Source organism: Cervus elaphus, chromosome 15 (genome assembly GCF_910594005.1).
Source record: "Cervus elaphus chromosome 15, mCerEla1.1, whole genome shotgun sequence".
Taxonomy (NCBI): Eukaryota; Metazoa; Chordata; class Mammalia; order Artiodactyla; family Cervidae; genus Cervus; species Cervus elaphus.
Window position 1 is genome coordinate 92,878,703 of NC_057829.1, and position 15,235 is coordinate 92,893,937.

Genomic DNA, 15,235 nt, shown 5'->3' on the forward strand with positions numbered 1-15,235 from the left:
CCACAGGGTCAGACTCAGCCCTGGGAGGAACCCCTGCCGCCCCCCACAAAGCGGCCCGAATGATCAGAAGCCCGCCTCCCCACAGTCTGTGTCCTCTGGGGCAGCCCTGAGTGTGACCCGCTCCTCTAGGCCTCCCCGCAGCACCCCTGGCCCCAGTGCCCAGATGGGGGGGCCGGGGGCGCTGGACCTCCTCCCACACAGGGTGGGGACCGCTGCCCCAGAGCCACAAGGGGTCAGGGTGGGTGTCCTCTGTTTCCCCAGAGTCTCGGGGCGCCTGCGTTTCCTGGACCTTGGCTGGAACAGGCGGAATAAGCCATGTTTCAGCAGGCTTTCCGTTCTGAATGAATCTTGTAACTAGCATGACTGTTCCCCGAGCTGGCCCTCGACTCACTGTCAAAGCTGGAGGGTGAGGGTGCCTGGGGTAGGCACACCCTCTGCACTCTGCTAAGTTTGGGGCAGTTTCCCCCGCCGGCTCAGAGGCCACCCACAGAAGGTGGCTACTGAGCTGAGCGCGGGCGAGCCAGGCCTCAGGCCGGACCCCGCCCCACCCCGCGCCCCCTCCCCTCCAGCTCGCCGGGCCAGCGGGCCGTGCTAGCAAGGTCCTTCTTCTGAAAGAACTGCTCGGAATGGTTTATTACTCAAGGAAGGACATTTAACACGTTATGGTAGGACACGTTGTAAAGTAAATATTTCACTAGGCTCATTTCAAAAAATAAACAGTTTAATTGAGTCTATTTATGGTTTGGAAAACTATCTGTCTTGTATTTTCCATCCTTGGGGAATATCTTAATTTAGCTTTAAATAGCATTAACGCCATCATTTCAAATCTGTTCATGTGACTGCCTGCCTGAAAAATCCAAGAGAATGTCTAATAAATAACTAAAGAGAGAAAAGCAGAAGCAACACTTTAAATTTTTAAATATATATTTAGGCTAGTTAATGTTTCTGTTTGCAAACCACACCAGTCTGACCACATGAATGAGGCTGTCACATTCCTAACGACAATGCAGAAGATTAAAATACCCAGGAATGAATTTAAGAAGTATGCATGACGCGAAAATTTAAAAAAGGAAGTTATACAAAGGATATATACAAATCCTTGCATTAATAGAAAAGCTTGTTTTTTATATTGACATATTTTAACTGGGGTTAAGTTAATAATTAAGAAAATAATAAAAACTTTTACCAAATAAAGCAATACATTGTATAATATCAGAATACTCTTAATATTACTAATGATATATTTGTTTAATAGAAGAACCAAGAAAACATAAATACATATAACAGGAAAATGAAATATTTGATCTTTATTAATTTTTCTTCTTAGACTTGAGTTTCCCTAAGATATGAACAAATGGCCATGCAATGATCCAGGAGGTATGCCTGCCTTAATTATACTAATATCCAGACAACCCTGTTATTAGGCGTGAAGCTGTTTCAATATTACCAGCTATAAATAAGCAAATACTTTAAATGAAAGAAGACTTGAAGACACACGGCCTTTGTAACAGAGGTGAGGCCAGTGGCTGGCGTCGCCCTAAAAGGACCACTTGCACTGGGAGGACAGCAGTGGCCCTCAGCCTTGAGGAGGCAGAGTCTGAGGTCACTGAACTGTCCTGAACGTGTGGAAAACTCTTTCAGGGGTCGTGGTGACCCACTCTTTTTCTTTTTCTTCCTTCTTTCCTCCCTTCCTCTTTTTAACTCAGAAAAACTAGTTCTAGAGTGCAGCCCCGTGATGCCGGCCTGCGTAGAACACTTTCCCCCGACCGGAGGGCTGGTGGAGGGGCTGCCCTGCGCTTCTACCATTTTCCTCAAAAACACAGCAAATAGCACGGGAAGGGGTTGTGGAGGGTCTGCCAAGCAAAGATGCAGTGGGCTGGCAAAACAAATCACCCAGCTGCTCATTTTAATAGAAACATGTAACCTACGTAAGTAGTGAGGTTTGACGATGACCAGGCCACTACTCAAAATGATGGCAACGTTTAATAGGATGTTCTTATCAACCCAGTCCCTCCTAGTGGGTCCTTTATTCCTATGTTTGCCTGCTTATTCACCATCTATTCACTTCTACGGGCTTCCCTGGTGGTTCAGCTGGTAGAGAACCCACCTGCCAATGCAGGAGACGTGAATTCCATCCCTTGGTTGGGAAGACACCCTGGAGGAGGAAACGGCCCTCCACTCCAGTATTCCTGCCAGGGAGAGTCCATGGACAGGGAGCTGGAGGGGTGTGGTCCATGAGCTCGCAGAGTCAGACATGGCTGAGTGACTAACGGCAGCTTTCACGTCCACACAGGGCCCTGTTTCCATGTTGACAAATAAAACCAACAGGACCCTCTTTACACAAAGCTCAGAAAAAAAAGGGAGAAGGAAAAAAAGGAACGAAGAGGTGTGTGCTCACAGACTGCTGTTGATTAAGGGCTTAGATACTTGTGGAGGCTTTTTTCTTATAAAGTTAGGGTATTTTTGAAGGGAAAATGGAGATGAATCTTCATAAAGCTGATTTCATAAATACAGAATTGCAAAACAGAAGTTACAGCTGGGCTGAGATCCTTAAAAAGCCGTGGCCATGAACGGCCCTTCTGAGCGGTGCTGTTGGTCAGAGGAGGAGTCTGCCGTCTTCAGTGCCCGGTCAGCGGGAGAAAGAACAGCCTCTCTCCTCACCCTCAAAAGGAGCCGGCGCGCCTGGAGCTCTGACAACGTTAAGAGAGCGTTGCCAGCGCTGACACAGATTTTCCTCGTATGGTGTTCCGCACTTTGTCTCAGTTATCATCCAGGACTCAACGATTCTGGAACCCACTTGTCCTTGTGACTACAGAGGGTTAATTAACCCCGGCTGGTGTTGCCTTGGCCTGGGCAGCACCACCCTGGGAGCCTGCCTGAGGGGTGTGTGAGCACTTGCCTGCTGGAATCACGGAAAGGCCAGCATTTCTGTCTGCATAATTTTATGTAAATAACTTGGCCCTTTCAGCAGTGTGTTTCTGCCAAGGGGGTGGAGTTTAACCACCCTCCCCAGACAGCAGGCTTCACTGAGACTGCCTTGACGAACCACGGTTCACTCTGATTCTCCCTGAAGTCAAGTGCCAGGCTCACCCCTAGATCAGGCCGCAAGGGGAAGGTCAGGATGGGTCAGCATTTGGGGGTGAGTGGCCAAAGGGTCCAGACTGCGAGGCCCAGGCCAGCAGGTTGCCCCAAACCTTAGAAGTTTGGGAATGGTGATGGCGCTATTAATCTTACAAAGCAGACAAGAACAAACCAAAAGGAGGAGCTGTCGAGGGCCTCTGAAGTCAGGACAGGCGTCCTGGAGCCTCCTCCCAGCCCTGGATGGTGCGTCCTGTGACGCCGGAGCCCGGGTCAGTGACCCCTCGCTCGCTCGGAGGTTCCCTTTCTTCAGTGGAGCTGTGCCCCAGGCCAGCCTCTCAGTCAGGCACCCCTCCGCCCCCCACCCCCAGGTGCCTGCAGCTCCTCAGGCTCTGATCTGATCAGAACCCGGGGAGGTGAGCCTGGGGGGATGGGGCGGGTGGACGGAGACAGCCTCTTACTGTTCCTTTTCCAGAGGCTGGAGTACATTTTCTAAGGACGAAAGTGCAGGTCTGAACCGGTCTATCTTCTCAGGCACGGTCACAATTCAAGTTCCATATCTCTCACCCGAAACCCGTGGGACCAGATGGAATTTAGGTGCAGATTTTAGAAAGATTTAGATTTCTGCATACCGCACACACAGCGCAGCCCAAAGAGCAGGCGTTGGGGGACCCACGTCTGCACGGGAGGCACCCAGAGGGATTCTTGGACTCCAGTTTGCTGTACCTTCCAGGTTATGCCAATAAACAAATTAAAGAAGAACGTCCCAGTTTTAGAGGATTTGGGTTTATGTTATCGTGCCTAAGAAATTGCAGATGGAACTTGCCTGGAGGTTAGGAATCCACCTGCTGATGCAGGGGACAAGGGTTTGACCCCTGGTCTGGGAAGATTCCACATGCCGAGGGCCAACTGAACCCGTTTGCCTGAGAGCCCACGCTCTGCAGTAAGAGAAGCCCCTGCTCGCCACAGCTACAGACAGCCTGCCTGGAGCAGCAAAGACCCAGGGAAGCCAAAAATCAGTAAATTAATAAAAAAATAAGGAGTCAAAATCTTTAAAAAAGAAATTGTAGATGTGCACAATCATAATGGTTAGTCTATTTTCCTTTCCAAATGGTTCAGAGTCACCTTATTGAAGTTTTCTTACAGTCAAAAGCATGCGTGTTCAGTGGACAATTCTGTGAGTTTCAACAGACGTATGCACTGCCTATCACCACCATCACAGCCAACATCAGGGATGTTTCCTTCTCCCAGCAAGCTCCCTCCTCTGCCCCTGGCACGCAACCCTGCCCCACCCTGGTCCCGCAGCCACTGACCCCCTCGGCCACGGGGGACGGAGATGCCCTTTTCAGAACTCACAGAAAGAGCGATGCCGTCTGTGCACGTCTGTGTCTGGTGCACCTGAGCCTGGCCCGCGTCGTTTCTGTTACTGAGCACTATTCCGTCGTGTGTGGGCACCAGGGTTCTTACTCCGCCCATTCTTTTGATGGATGCTGCAGCATTAAAAGGGTGGCTCTTTCCATTTTATTAACATTGTTTCTCAAAGAACACAGTTTTAAAGTTTCGATAAAATGCATTTTTTTCTTTCTCTCTTTCTTTTACAAGCAGCATGTTTGGTGTCCTCTCTAAGAAAGCCTCCGCAGCTCCAAGTCCCAGAAATACCCTCAAGTGTCCCTAGAAACTTGATCCTAGAAACTTTAGCTGTTGTGCATCAGGGTGTATTTTGCTTCATGTGGATGTCCAATGGATCCCAGAACTATCAGTTGAAAAGACAATCCTTTCCCCATTGATTTGGTCCTTTGTCTAAACTGACGACCATACAGGTAAAGGTTCTCTGCCCTGCCCTCTGATCCACGTGTCTGTCCTTCTGCCGATGGAACTGTCTTTGTGTCTGTGGCTTCATGGTCAGGCTTGAACCAGGCAATGTGAGGACCCCAGCTTTGTTCTTTTTCACAACTCTCCTAACTACTCTATGTATTTTACCTTTCCATATATATATATATTCCATATATATTTTAAAATCGACCTGTTAATTTCTAAAGAAAATCAAATAAAAAAAGCTTTCTGAAGTTAGAGTGGGATTGTATGAAATCTATGCATCAGGTGAAGAAAACTGACATTTTCACATCTCAGAATTTTTCAACTCAGGAATATGGTGTATCTCTCCATTTACTTAGATGTTCTTTAAATTTTTTTTGATGTGGGTCATTTTTAGAGTCTTTGTTGAATTTATTACAATGTTGCTTCTGTTTCATGTTTTGGTTTTTTGGTTGAGAGGTGCATGGGATCTTAGGTTCCGAACTAGGGATCGAACACTCACCCCCTGCGTTTATTGGAAAGCAGAGTTTTAACCACTGGACCACCAGGGCAGTCCTCAGATCTCCTTTACCTTTAATTCTTCCTGTTTTGTAGGTTTCTTGTATACCTTTTGTTACATTTATTCCTACACATTTTCACTTTCTCACTATTATAAATAGAAATGATTTAAAATTTTATTCTTCCAATGTTCATTTCTGATAGATAGCTATACTACTGATTTTTGAATACTGACTTGAATTCCGTGAACTTGTTAAATTCACTTTTTCAGTGGCATGTTTTGTAGATTGTTGAGGATTTTCTATGTAGATGATCAAAGGCAGGAAGCAAAGGCAGGCAGGCCCGTCCTCTCCTGAAACTTTGCAGAACTTTCTGCTCCTCCTTTTCATTATTATTGCAAAGGTAACAAACATGGAACAATGTTCAAAAGGCAAAGAAGGGCATCAGGGAAAGACGATTTCATGAACGTGGCTTCTAACACAAGTGGTCAATATTCAGTTTCACTCTGAAGATCAGGCAGCCCTGGCCCCGGGCACGGAGATGACTCCTGCGTGTCATTGACTCACGCGAAACACGCATACATGTTTCTGGAGTGTTTCTCTGTGACAGGCTGTGCCCACGTGGTGCGGGAGGGGAGGCAGTCGACAGGCTGAGGGGACTGGAGAGTCTGGTTTCCATGCTGACATGGGTGCTGTGACGTGGATGCATGGGGTGCGGCGGCAGGGGTCAGAGGGGTGCGGCAGCAGGGGTCAGTGGGGTGGTGGCAAGGGTCAGAGGGGTCTGATGGAACCAGGGGCACTGAGAAGCCTGACCAGCCAGAAGAAGCTGGTTGAGTCCCCCCTGGGGCACATGGTCTGAACCCTGCTGTGGCTGCAGGTCCGAAACAGCAGGAATCAGCAGTCTGTGGCCACGCGCTGGGTCTGAGATGGCCCAGTCCAGTGAGGCACCCGGGCGCATGGCTGAATCAGGAGACTGGGATCACAGTGAGGATCCCCAGTGTGCTCCGAGGGCCTGGGAGGGAGCAGCCCACTGGCCCTGGGGAGAGATGGCCTGACTCTAAGGACCGGGTCTGCAGCCAAGCGAGCAGACAGAGGGAGGGAAATGATGGCTGCAGAGCTGGCGGGACCACGCGGACGGGGTGGCCAGAGGGAGGAGGAACAGGTACCAGAGGCCTGCTGACCCAGCAGGAACACCTCTGACTACAAACCGTCCCCTGCTGAGGGGTCCGGGCATCCCTGGGTGGGAGGACCTGTTGATGGCCTGGAGCGGGAGGGGAAGGGGTGCCATCTTGGAGTGATGGGGCAGGAGCGGCCAGAAGGCCTGGTGTTCAGCGTGGACATCCCTGAGGTTGGCGCGATGCTGGCTGGGGGCATGGGGTTAGTCTCTCTAGTTTTCCCTAACCTAGGCACAGTCTCAGAGAGAACGCGTGTGTGTGCGGGTGTGCACGTGTGCAGTGGGGCTTGCTCCTGGACTAAAATGAACTGGGCAGGAGGGAGAAAAAAGCCGAGGTAGGGGGCAATGCCTCTGCCCAGGAAACAGGCTCTGGGCGGCAGCAAGGCCTCCTGACCAGCTGCTGTGAGGGTGCCCTCGGCCCGGGCTGCTCCTGTCAAAAAGTAAGAGAGAGACCCAGCGTCAGTCAGCTCACGCTGCCAAGTCTGAACACCACAGCCCCGTGCCTAAGCAACAGCAGTTTCTTTTCTTCCAGTTCTGTTTCTGCTTTGTGGACGGCCACCGTCAGGCTGTGTTCCCATGACCTCTTCTTGCTTTCTGTCCAAAGTGGGAGCTGGTGGGGGGAAGCGAGTGCGCTGGGTCTCTTCTCACAGAATCAAGGCTGTTGAGAAAGAGTCCCATCCTCATCACCGCCTGTAACTTAAATTAACCTCCAGGGCAGGTCACACAAACCGTGGGAGTGGACCTCACCTGGGGACTCTGGGGACACGTTCAGTCCACAGCCAGCTGCCGCAGGGATTAGATGGGCTTTATGTGGGCAGGAGGGGACGCCTTCCCCGCAGGGCTGCGCCCCGCCCTGTTGTCCCCTGGACACGCTCCCTAGACACTGTCCCCCCTGGACACGCCCCCTGGACACTGTCCCCCCGACAGTCTCCCTGGACACGCCCCCGGACCCACCGACGCGGGGAGGCGGTCGCGCTGGCAAGTGCCTTCAGAGCCCCGGGAACCATGTGGGACCCGCATCGGCCCGCGGACGGCGCCCAGCGCCAGCTTCAGCGCGGCTCCTTGTCCCCTTTTCCCGCGTCCAGTCCCCTCCGCGGACCGCCGGGCGCGCGGCGTGGGCTGGGGGACACCACTGGCCCAGCACGCCGGCGGTCTGGCCTCGTCGCCCTCCTCTATGCGGGTCTGGCGCAGTTCGCAAGGGGCCACGCGCTCCCGCCGCAACCCTCGCCTGAGGGCCAGGGGGTCGCGCCTGGCAGCAGCCGAGAGCAGCGCACGGCCCCTTTAAGACGCGCCCTGTGGGAGCAGGGCCGTGACGTCATGGGGTGCGGGAGGAGTCTGTGCGCAGCCGCGGCTCTGGGGAAGGCGGGGCGGCCGCTGACTGACAGGAGCGCGGCGGAGGCTAACGCCCGAGCGCTCCGCTCAGACCCCGCCCTTCTGGCCCCGCCCCGTCCCAAGCCAGTCCCCTCCCATGGCCTCCCCACCCTCCGCGCAGTCCCCGCCCCTTCCACGCCCCGCCCCTCCATCGTGCCCCTCCCCTCCCCAGTCCTCGCCCCTCCCCTCCCCAGTGCCGCCCCGCCCCCCACAGGTCCCGCCCCGCCCCTAGTACCCCTGTTCTACCGCCCTCTGGCCCCGCCCCCGAGAGCCCCGCCCCTCCCCTCGTATTCCCTGTTCCACTTCAGCTGGCCCCGCCCGGCTCTCGCCCCGCCCCGTGCTTGCCCCGCCCCGCGCTCGCCCCGCCCCCGACCCGGGCGGGCCTCGCCTCTGCTTTCGGCGGCGGCGGCGCTGCGGGAGCTCCGGCGGCTGCGATTCTAATGGCTGCGCCCGGGCCGCGGTGATCGCGGGCGGAGAACGACGGGCGCGGGACCGCGGAGATCGAGAGCGAGCGCAGCCGGACCCCGGCCCGGCCCGGCCCGACCGGCCGAGCCCGCGATGCGCCCCGGGGTCGGCCCTCGGCGCAGCTGACGCCGCGGCGCGCGGAGACCCCGGCCGGCCGGCTCCGGAGAGCGGCTGCCCCGGCCCAGGCCGCGATGGCGGGCAAGGCGGCCGCCCCGGGCACCGCGGTGCTGCTGGTCACGGCCAACGTGGGCTCGCTCTTCGACGACGTAAGTTTGGCGCCGGACCCGGGACCCGGGACCCCCAGACCGCGGACCCTGAGCCCGGGGACCAGGATCTCGGTCCCGAAGCCCGAAGTCCCAGGACCCAGACCCCGAGTCCTGAGCCCCGGGACCCGGGCCGGATCCCTGGCACCCAGGCACAGACTTGAGCGCTAGACCCGGGAGCCTAGCCCAGTCCCTGGAATCCTGGTCTCCAGGTCCAGCCTTCAAACTCCATGGGTTGAACCCTGAGGCCAGTCCCTGAACCCAAGTCCCTAAATCCTAGTCCTGATCCCTGTCCAGGGTCCCCAGATCCTGACCCCAGCACCCCAGTTCGAGGGCCCCACACCCTGGTACCCAGTGTTGACCCAGGAAGCTTGACCCTGAACCCTGGTTCCCAGACCCCAGCCCGTGTCTCCTGGGCCCCAACCCTTGACTTCTGGCTATTGACTCCCACCTCTCCAGTCCATGGCCCTGCCCTTTGCTGGTCTGCCTGTCTCCCTGCCTAGCCTATGGTGGCTGCCCCCAAGTGTGCGCGCCCTCATTTTACCTTGTAACTTAGTATCTCTCTAGTTCTCAAACAAGGGGCTTCTGTTGAAAGCCCAGAGGACTTTATGTTTCTTGCCTGTTAAAGAGAAAGATGTGAGAAGCTTTTCAAGGCCAGAAAAAGGATGCTGACTGTCCAAGGCCTTTACCTTCTGGGGCCTCCCACCCGGCACCCGAGGCCACCGGGAGAAGAGTCAGCCACGGCCTGGTGCTCCCCCGGCTCCGGAGGCAGGCCCAGGCTGACCTAGTTCGCGCTGCAGCCGTGGTGCCACCCCGCTGTTGATACTTACACTGCCAACCCAAATAAAGCAGAACGCGGCTCCAAGTGGCGTGCTTGTTTCAGAAAAGAGGGTGATGGCCCAGATGGAGCCCCAGGCAGCCCCACACGACACCCCCCACCCCCGCGGAGGTGAGTGGTGGGGCGGCCCCTTGACCAAGCCGGCCATGGGGCAAACATGCCTTCCACCCCTGCCTTCCTTTGCTGGCTGGCAGTGAGCATCAGTGAGGTGTTTCTTAGGCTAAGTTCATGCACAGGCGAGGAGTGATTTTATTGATCAAAGGTAGGCGCTATTTTTGTGTTTTTCTTGTTTTAGCTTCCAGGCGCAGTGTTTTATACTTCCCTGCTGGAGGTGAGCTGCTTGCTCTCTGGCACGGACAGGACAGCTTCATCTAGTTTCACGTTTGATCATATTCTACAAAAGTGCCTGGTCTGGGTGTGTGTCTGTATATTTAGCATTCTATTCTTGGTTTTCCAGTAACATCCACTCTAACATGGTTTTACTCAGATGATTCAGATCCGTGCGCTGTGGCTTCAGAGCCTCAGAAATGTCAGGAAAGTTAAGCACGGTGGGCGTTTCAGTCTCAAAGGGAAGAGAATTCTGCTGTGCAGACTTTCTTCCCAGTGATTTTTTGATTCCGAGTTCTAGCGTTTTTGTTGTGTTTCAGCTGTATACACACGCTTCCCTCCGTGGACGTTAAAGTGGATCACTTGGTTTCCTTTTGGTTAGCACAGACTCTCTCTGATTTTCCATTCTTCTGAAAGGCTGTGTGGAGTGCTGCATCTTGTTTGTATCATGAAGGAACCTTTGTTTTGGTAAGCAGAGCACAGGTTAATTCTGCTCGGCGGCTTTTGACTCAAGGGCCGGGAAAGACGTATCTGTCCTCACCCACATCTTTCTTAATGTGTGCAGCTTGGCTGGGGACCGTCCCTCCTCAGCAGCCTGGAGAAGCCGGGGTGGGCATGGGCCGGTCCCCCGGAGCCTGGCCGGGGAAAGCAGCCGATGCTTTGACCCTTCGGTTCGTAGGCGGCCTCAGGAGGGCTGCTCTGTGACTGTCTTGTGTGGCGTGCGCCCTGCGCACTGATGCTCTCAGACGGCCCAGTTACATCATCTGGAAACCAAGCTCCGCTGTGTGGCTGGGCACGCGGTGGGCGACGTCGGCCCCCTCCGGGGGGATGGCCCTGCTGGGGTGGGCACACTCTCCTTTCTTGCTCGAGCGACAGGTGATTGTGTTTGCTTGTGCAGCGCTGTGGGCTCTGCTGGCACCCCTCCCCGTCCTGCAGTGACCCCCGTGGAGCGCTGGATGTGGACTTCCACGTGGCTTGGCCCCAGCCCCCTGCGACCCGCAGAGCGTCCTGTCTGTGGCCGGCTGTGTCCTTGCCTGCCCCCTGGGCTCCGCCGGGTCTGGGATGGCTCAGCACCTTGTCCCCCACAGGGCCCTCAGGTTGCTTCTCACTGTGTGACGCTATACACCAGGGGGTGGTCAGAGTCCACGGTACAGTGGTTTGCAAGCTTTTCCCGCTTAATTATGGAGCACCTGAAGAGTCCTCGGTCAGGTTGATCATAACCTACAGTCCAGAAAGACTGAGGACGCCGGAAACAGACCACTGCAGGTGCTCTTGGAAGGAAGATGTCCTTGCACGTCACAGCCCTGGCAGGCGCTGCCAGTCCTGTGGGAGATGGTGGGACGGAGCCTGAGCCCTTGTGTTGTCCTGCTGTGGACAAAGCTGGGACCTGCCGCTCCCCTGGCCCCCAGGGCCTCCGTCCTGGCTGGGGGCGAGCCTGCAGTGGGGGGCTGCCCCCTGGCTGGGGCCTGGCATTGGCTGCACTGCCCGCCTGTTCTGGGTGCCCCCGGGGAGCCCGGGGCTCTCCACAGTCGCCAGTCGGACTCCTGCTGTCCCCAGCTGCTTTCTGGCAAGCGCTCCTCACCTGACCGCTTTGCTGGAGATGGCTGGCTTTTAGACAAGTGAGGTTTCTAGCTTTTGGTTCTTTACGTGGTGGGCCTTTTTTTTTTTTTTTTGCTAGAAGTTAGCTGGGAAGGTGGATTCTTGCAGCTGTGGCTTCAGAGCTCAGTCCCACCCTTACATGGTAAGGCTGCTTCTTGGGAAGGAGATGAAGCCAACAGCGGGGTTCTGAGAGCGCGGCTCACTCTTGGGTGTCTGCCTGGAGCACGGGTCCTGCCCTGCCTTCCTGGCCGCATCAGCCCTGAGCCGCTTCCCGTTTCCCCCGGTCTGCTCGGGAGCAGCCCTCTCTGCACCCGGACCTGGGGCTGGCGCCGGCTGTGCTTCGGGGTCTAGGAGCCCCTGCGCTGGGCTGGGCACCTCGGACACTTTGCGCCTCCCCCCAGCACCGTCCATTTGCCCTGTAGCCCCGTTCCCACTCCATCCTGAAAGTGCCCTGCCCTGGGTCCCCCCCCAGCTCTGTCTCCCCCTCCCCAGCCCTGTGTGCAGGGCCGCCCCCTCCAGCCCAGGGTGCGGGGCCGGCCTGGTCCCGGTCTGCTCGCTTGCTCTGACGGGGGAAGTCCCCCCGCACTTCTTGAAGGAGTTGCATTTGGCGATGGCTTCACCACGGCACCCTTCACGCACACGGACCTCACTCCTGTAAGGCGTGCAGCCCGGTGGTTTCTGGTGTCACACAGCTGTGTGACTGTCCCCACTGCCAGCGTAAGCTTGTTTTCTACCTGGGAAGGACACTCCGTACGCCTTAGCTGCCCTCTCCCGCTAACTCCATCCGTCCCCCCAGAAGCCCCCAGCCCGTGGTCACCACCTGCCTGCTTCCTGTCTGTGCGTCAGCCTGTCCTGGGTGCTCACGGGAGTTTGTAAAAGCCGCTGGCTGGGTGTTTCCAGAACTCTGGTGGCCGAGGACCGTTCTACCGCCCGGCCGTGTCTGTCCGCTGCCGGCGCTGGGTGTCCGGCGGCCAGCACCGCCGGCCTGCCGTGCACGTTCTGCTTCTCCTGGGCCTGCTCCTGGGAGGGGGGTCGGCCGGGCCCGCGGTGACTCGCGTTGAGTCTTTTGAGGAACTGCCGGCCGTTCTGCAGCATCGCCTGCTCTGCATCCTCTCCAGCCCAGCTCGAGGGCTCCGATTTCTCCACATCCTCCAGCGCCCAGCGTTACCTGTCTTTTCTCAAAGTCTTGTGCTGGGCCTCTCCCCCGCCTCCCAGGATCGCATGCTCGCCTCACAGGAGCTCATCTCTCTGGACCCTGGTCTTTAACGAGGTCTCTACATGGACGCCCAGGAGGCAGGAGGAGACCCCGACCCCAGAGAAGGTCTGGAGCATTTGGCCGGAGCTGAGGACCGGTGGCCAGATCTCCTCGAGGACGGTCTCAGTTTCAGAGGCGGTGCTTCCTGCACTGTCTCCTCAGCTCCGAGGCCCCCAAGGCCCCTGAGGGCCTCTGCAGAACTCTCCCATCCCCCCGGCAGCGTGGGGATGGCCGTGGGGGAGAGATGGCCAGCAAGGAGGTGTCTCCGCGTCCTTCTGGCTTCACTGCCTCTGACCTGGGACCTCCACGTACTTCCCCTGTGGGAATTTGGTCTGTGTGCCCAGGTTTGGGTCTCTCTGTAGACGGGGTCCCACCCGGCTCCAGGGTGGTGGGGTCAGCCTGGAGGGGTTTCAGGGTTGCTCCCCCAGGTCAGGAGGCCGCGCCCGCACCCGCACACCTTTGCGTGGCTGCAGCGAGCCACCGTCCCACCGCCGCGGTACGCCCGGGGTCTGCAGCCCGTTGTCTGTCTGCAGACGTCCCTGCCCCGTCCGTCCATCGCCGACCCCGAGCTCGACTGGCCTCCGCTGCGCGTGGTCACCTGCGGCCCTTCCTGTTTTATCAGCGCTGCAGACGCTGGGGGAGGGCGGTGGCTGCCGTGGCGGAGACACTGCTCAGCTTTAACGTCTCAGGTGTTTTGCGTGTTTTGAACCCAGTGGCGTGAGCCCTGCGGGGCAGCCGGGGGGAGAGCCCTGAAGGATGGGGTCCCAGGGCGCGTTCACGCCCGCTGCCTCTCAGGCCCGTCCCTCTGTGCGGTCAGGCTCTGGGCCCGCATTGTGCACTCCGTCGGCACGTGGACTGAGCCTTCCGGGGGAAGAGGGGCTGCCGCTGCTGATGGGGTCGTCTCTCGTGGGCATTTGCCTCTGGGAAGGGAGCCGCCGTTGGGGGCGATTCCACGATGTGTCAGATCTGATTCGGAAGTTACAGAACTCGGACCAGGCCTGCCTCCCAGGAGACGGCCCTCCTTTATGGAGCCCGCCATCTGACCCAGGAGTAGGGAGGGGGAAGCAGGGAGGCTGCCTGGAACTAGGGCAGGATGGCTCCTTCAATGTGGACCCTCCAGTGCCTGCCCCGGTGGGCAGGGGGTGGGAAGCGGAGCGGCGGCATCTGCTGGGGGTGGGCCCAGTCCAGGAATGGGGTCCGGTGGGTGGGGGTCAGCACGGGGCCGGGAGGCTCGCCCGAAAGGCAGCAGAGGGTCTGAGGGGCCTCTCAGTGCCCCCCCATCCTCTGTGTCTCCTGGGCCATGGCCCTGCTCGCTCTGTGTCTGCAGGGTGGGGGCCCCTTCCCATGCGAGTGAGTTTCAGGGGGGGTGGTCATGGGCCTGGGGAGCGGGAGGGGGAGACCGTGGCGTGTTCCCCAGTGGACACAGAGGTGGCTGCTTCAGTTAATCGGGGCGTGGGGCGCTCCACTCATGAGCCCAAGGGGTGACTAGACGTGAGCTCTTATGCCGGCCGGGTGGGCGGTGCGCCCCCAGAAAGGCTCTGAGCTCACGGGACAGCCCACCCCGGGGAACACGGGTTCTGAGCTCATGGGACATGGGCGCTGAGCCCCGGGGGGACACGGGCTCTGAACTGTGGGACACGGGCTCTGGGCTGCGGGACACGGGCTCTGAGCCCCGGGGGGACACTGGGGGGCTCGCCCTCGGTGGTGTGTGCGGGTGAAGGGCAGCTCCCGGTGTGGCTGAGACGCGGGGTCAGCACAGGCCCCTGACTGTCGAGGGGACGAGAGGTGTCACCGGCGCTGTTGCCGGGCCGTGGTTTCTGTAGCTCCGGGGTTGGAGGGTAGGGGTCGCCCACGTGTTCCTGAGCCTGTGGGAACACCCTTCCTTTGCCCGTCTGGGTGAGGCTGGGCACACGTGGGCCTCTGTCTGGGGAGCATCCCGGACTTCCCGGGGTCTTCAAGACCCTTTCTCAGTCATGGTCCCTGCATCCGCTTAGGTCTGGTGATGAGACCTATTTTCTAAAACTGAAACCGGGAGTGCAGCAAGTTTGTTTGGGAGATGGACGTGGTGCTGGGGCAGGGGTCCCCTCAGGTCACCGCGTGTGCGGGGATGGGGGCGGCGTGCGGCCCAGGCTGCCCCGCGGGAGGAGGCGAGCGGGCTGAGCAGCGAGGGCTGTGGGTTGTGGGGGCGCCCTGCACCTGACCCGGGATGCCGCCTGCTCAGTGCCAGACCCCGAGCTCCCGGAGCAGGCCTGGGTGGGCGGCCGCGCACATGGCCAGGGGGTCTGACCGTCAGGGAAGCACTCGGTGAGGGGTCCTGACCGTCCCCACACGCAGCGAGAGGTCTTGACCGTCAGGGACGCGTGCAGCGCTGCCCAGGCCCACGGAGCTTTGCTTTCCTCTCGGGTAAGAAGCCCGGCCCGTCTCTGGGAGCACGGCCGTGGGTCAGCATGGGTCCTTGTGACCCTGGGCCGTCTCCGCATCAGGCAGAGAGGAGGGACAGCGGCACGGTGGCCGCTGGGGGTCGTGGCGGGACAGGCGCCCCGGTGGGTGCGG

General features: G+C 58.0%; 1 protein-coding gene across 2 annotated transcripts in view; it reads left to right on the forward strand.

Moving 5' to 3' along the window:
• Nucleotides 1–8,304: 8,304 nt before the first annotated feature.
• The window catches only part of INPP5A (inositol polyphosphate-5-phosphatase A), a 149,801-nt gene continuing 142,870 nt past the window's right edge, over nt 8,305–15,235 (forward strand). Inside the window, exon 1 of one of the 2 annotated variants that reach the window (XM_043926763.1) lies at nt 8,305–8,666. In XM_043926763.1, the coding sequence (XP_043782698.1) occupies nt 8,592–8,666 (75 nt within the window). In that variant the 5' untranslated portion in view covers nt 8,305–8,591. The remainder of the gene's footprint in view (nt 8,667–15,235) is intronic. The other variant, XM_043926764.1, reaches the window with a different exon arrangement.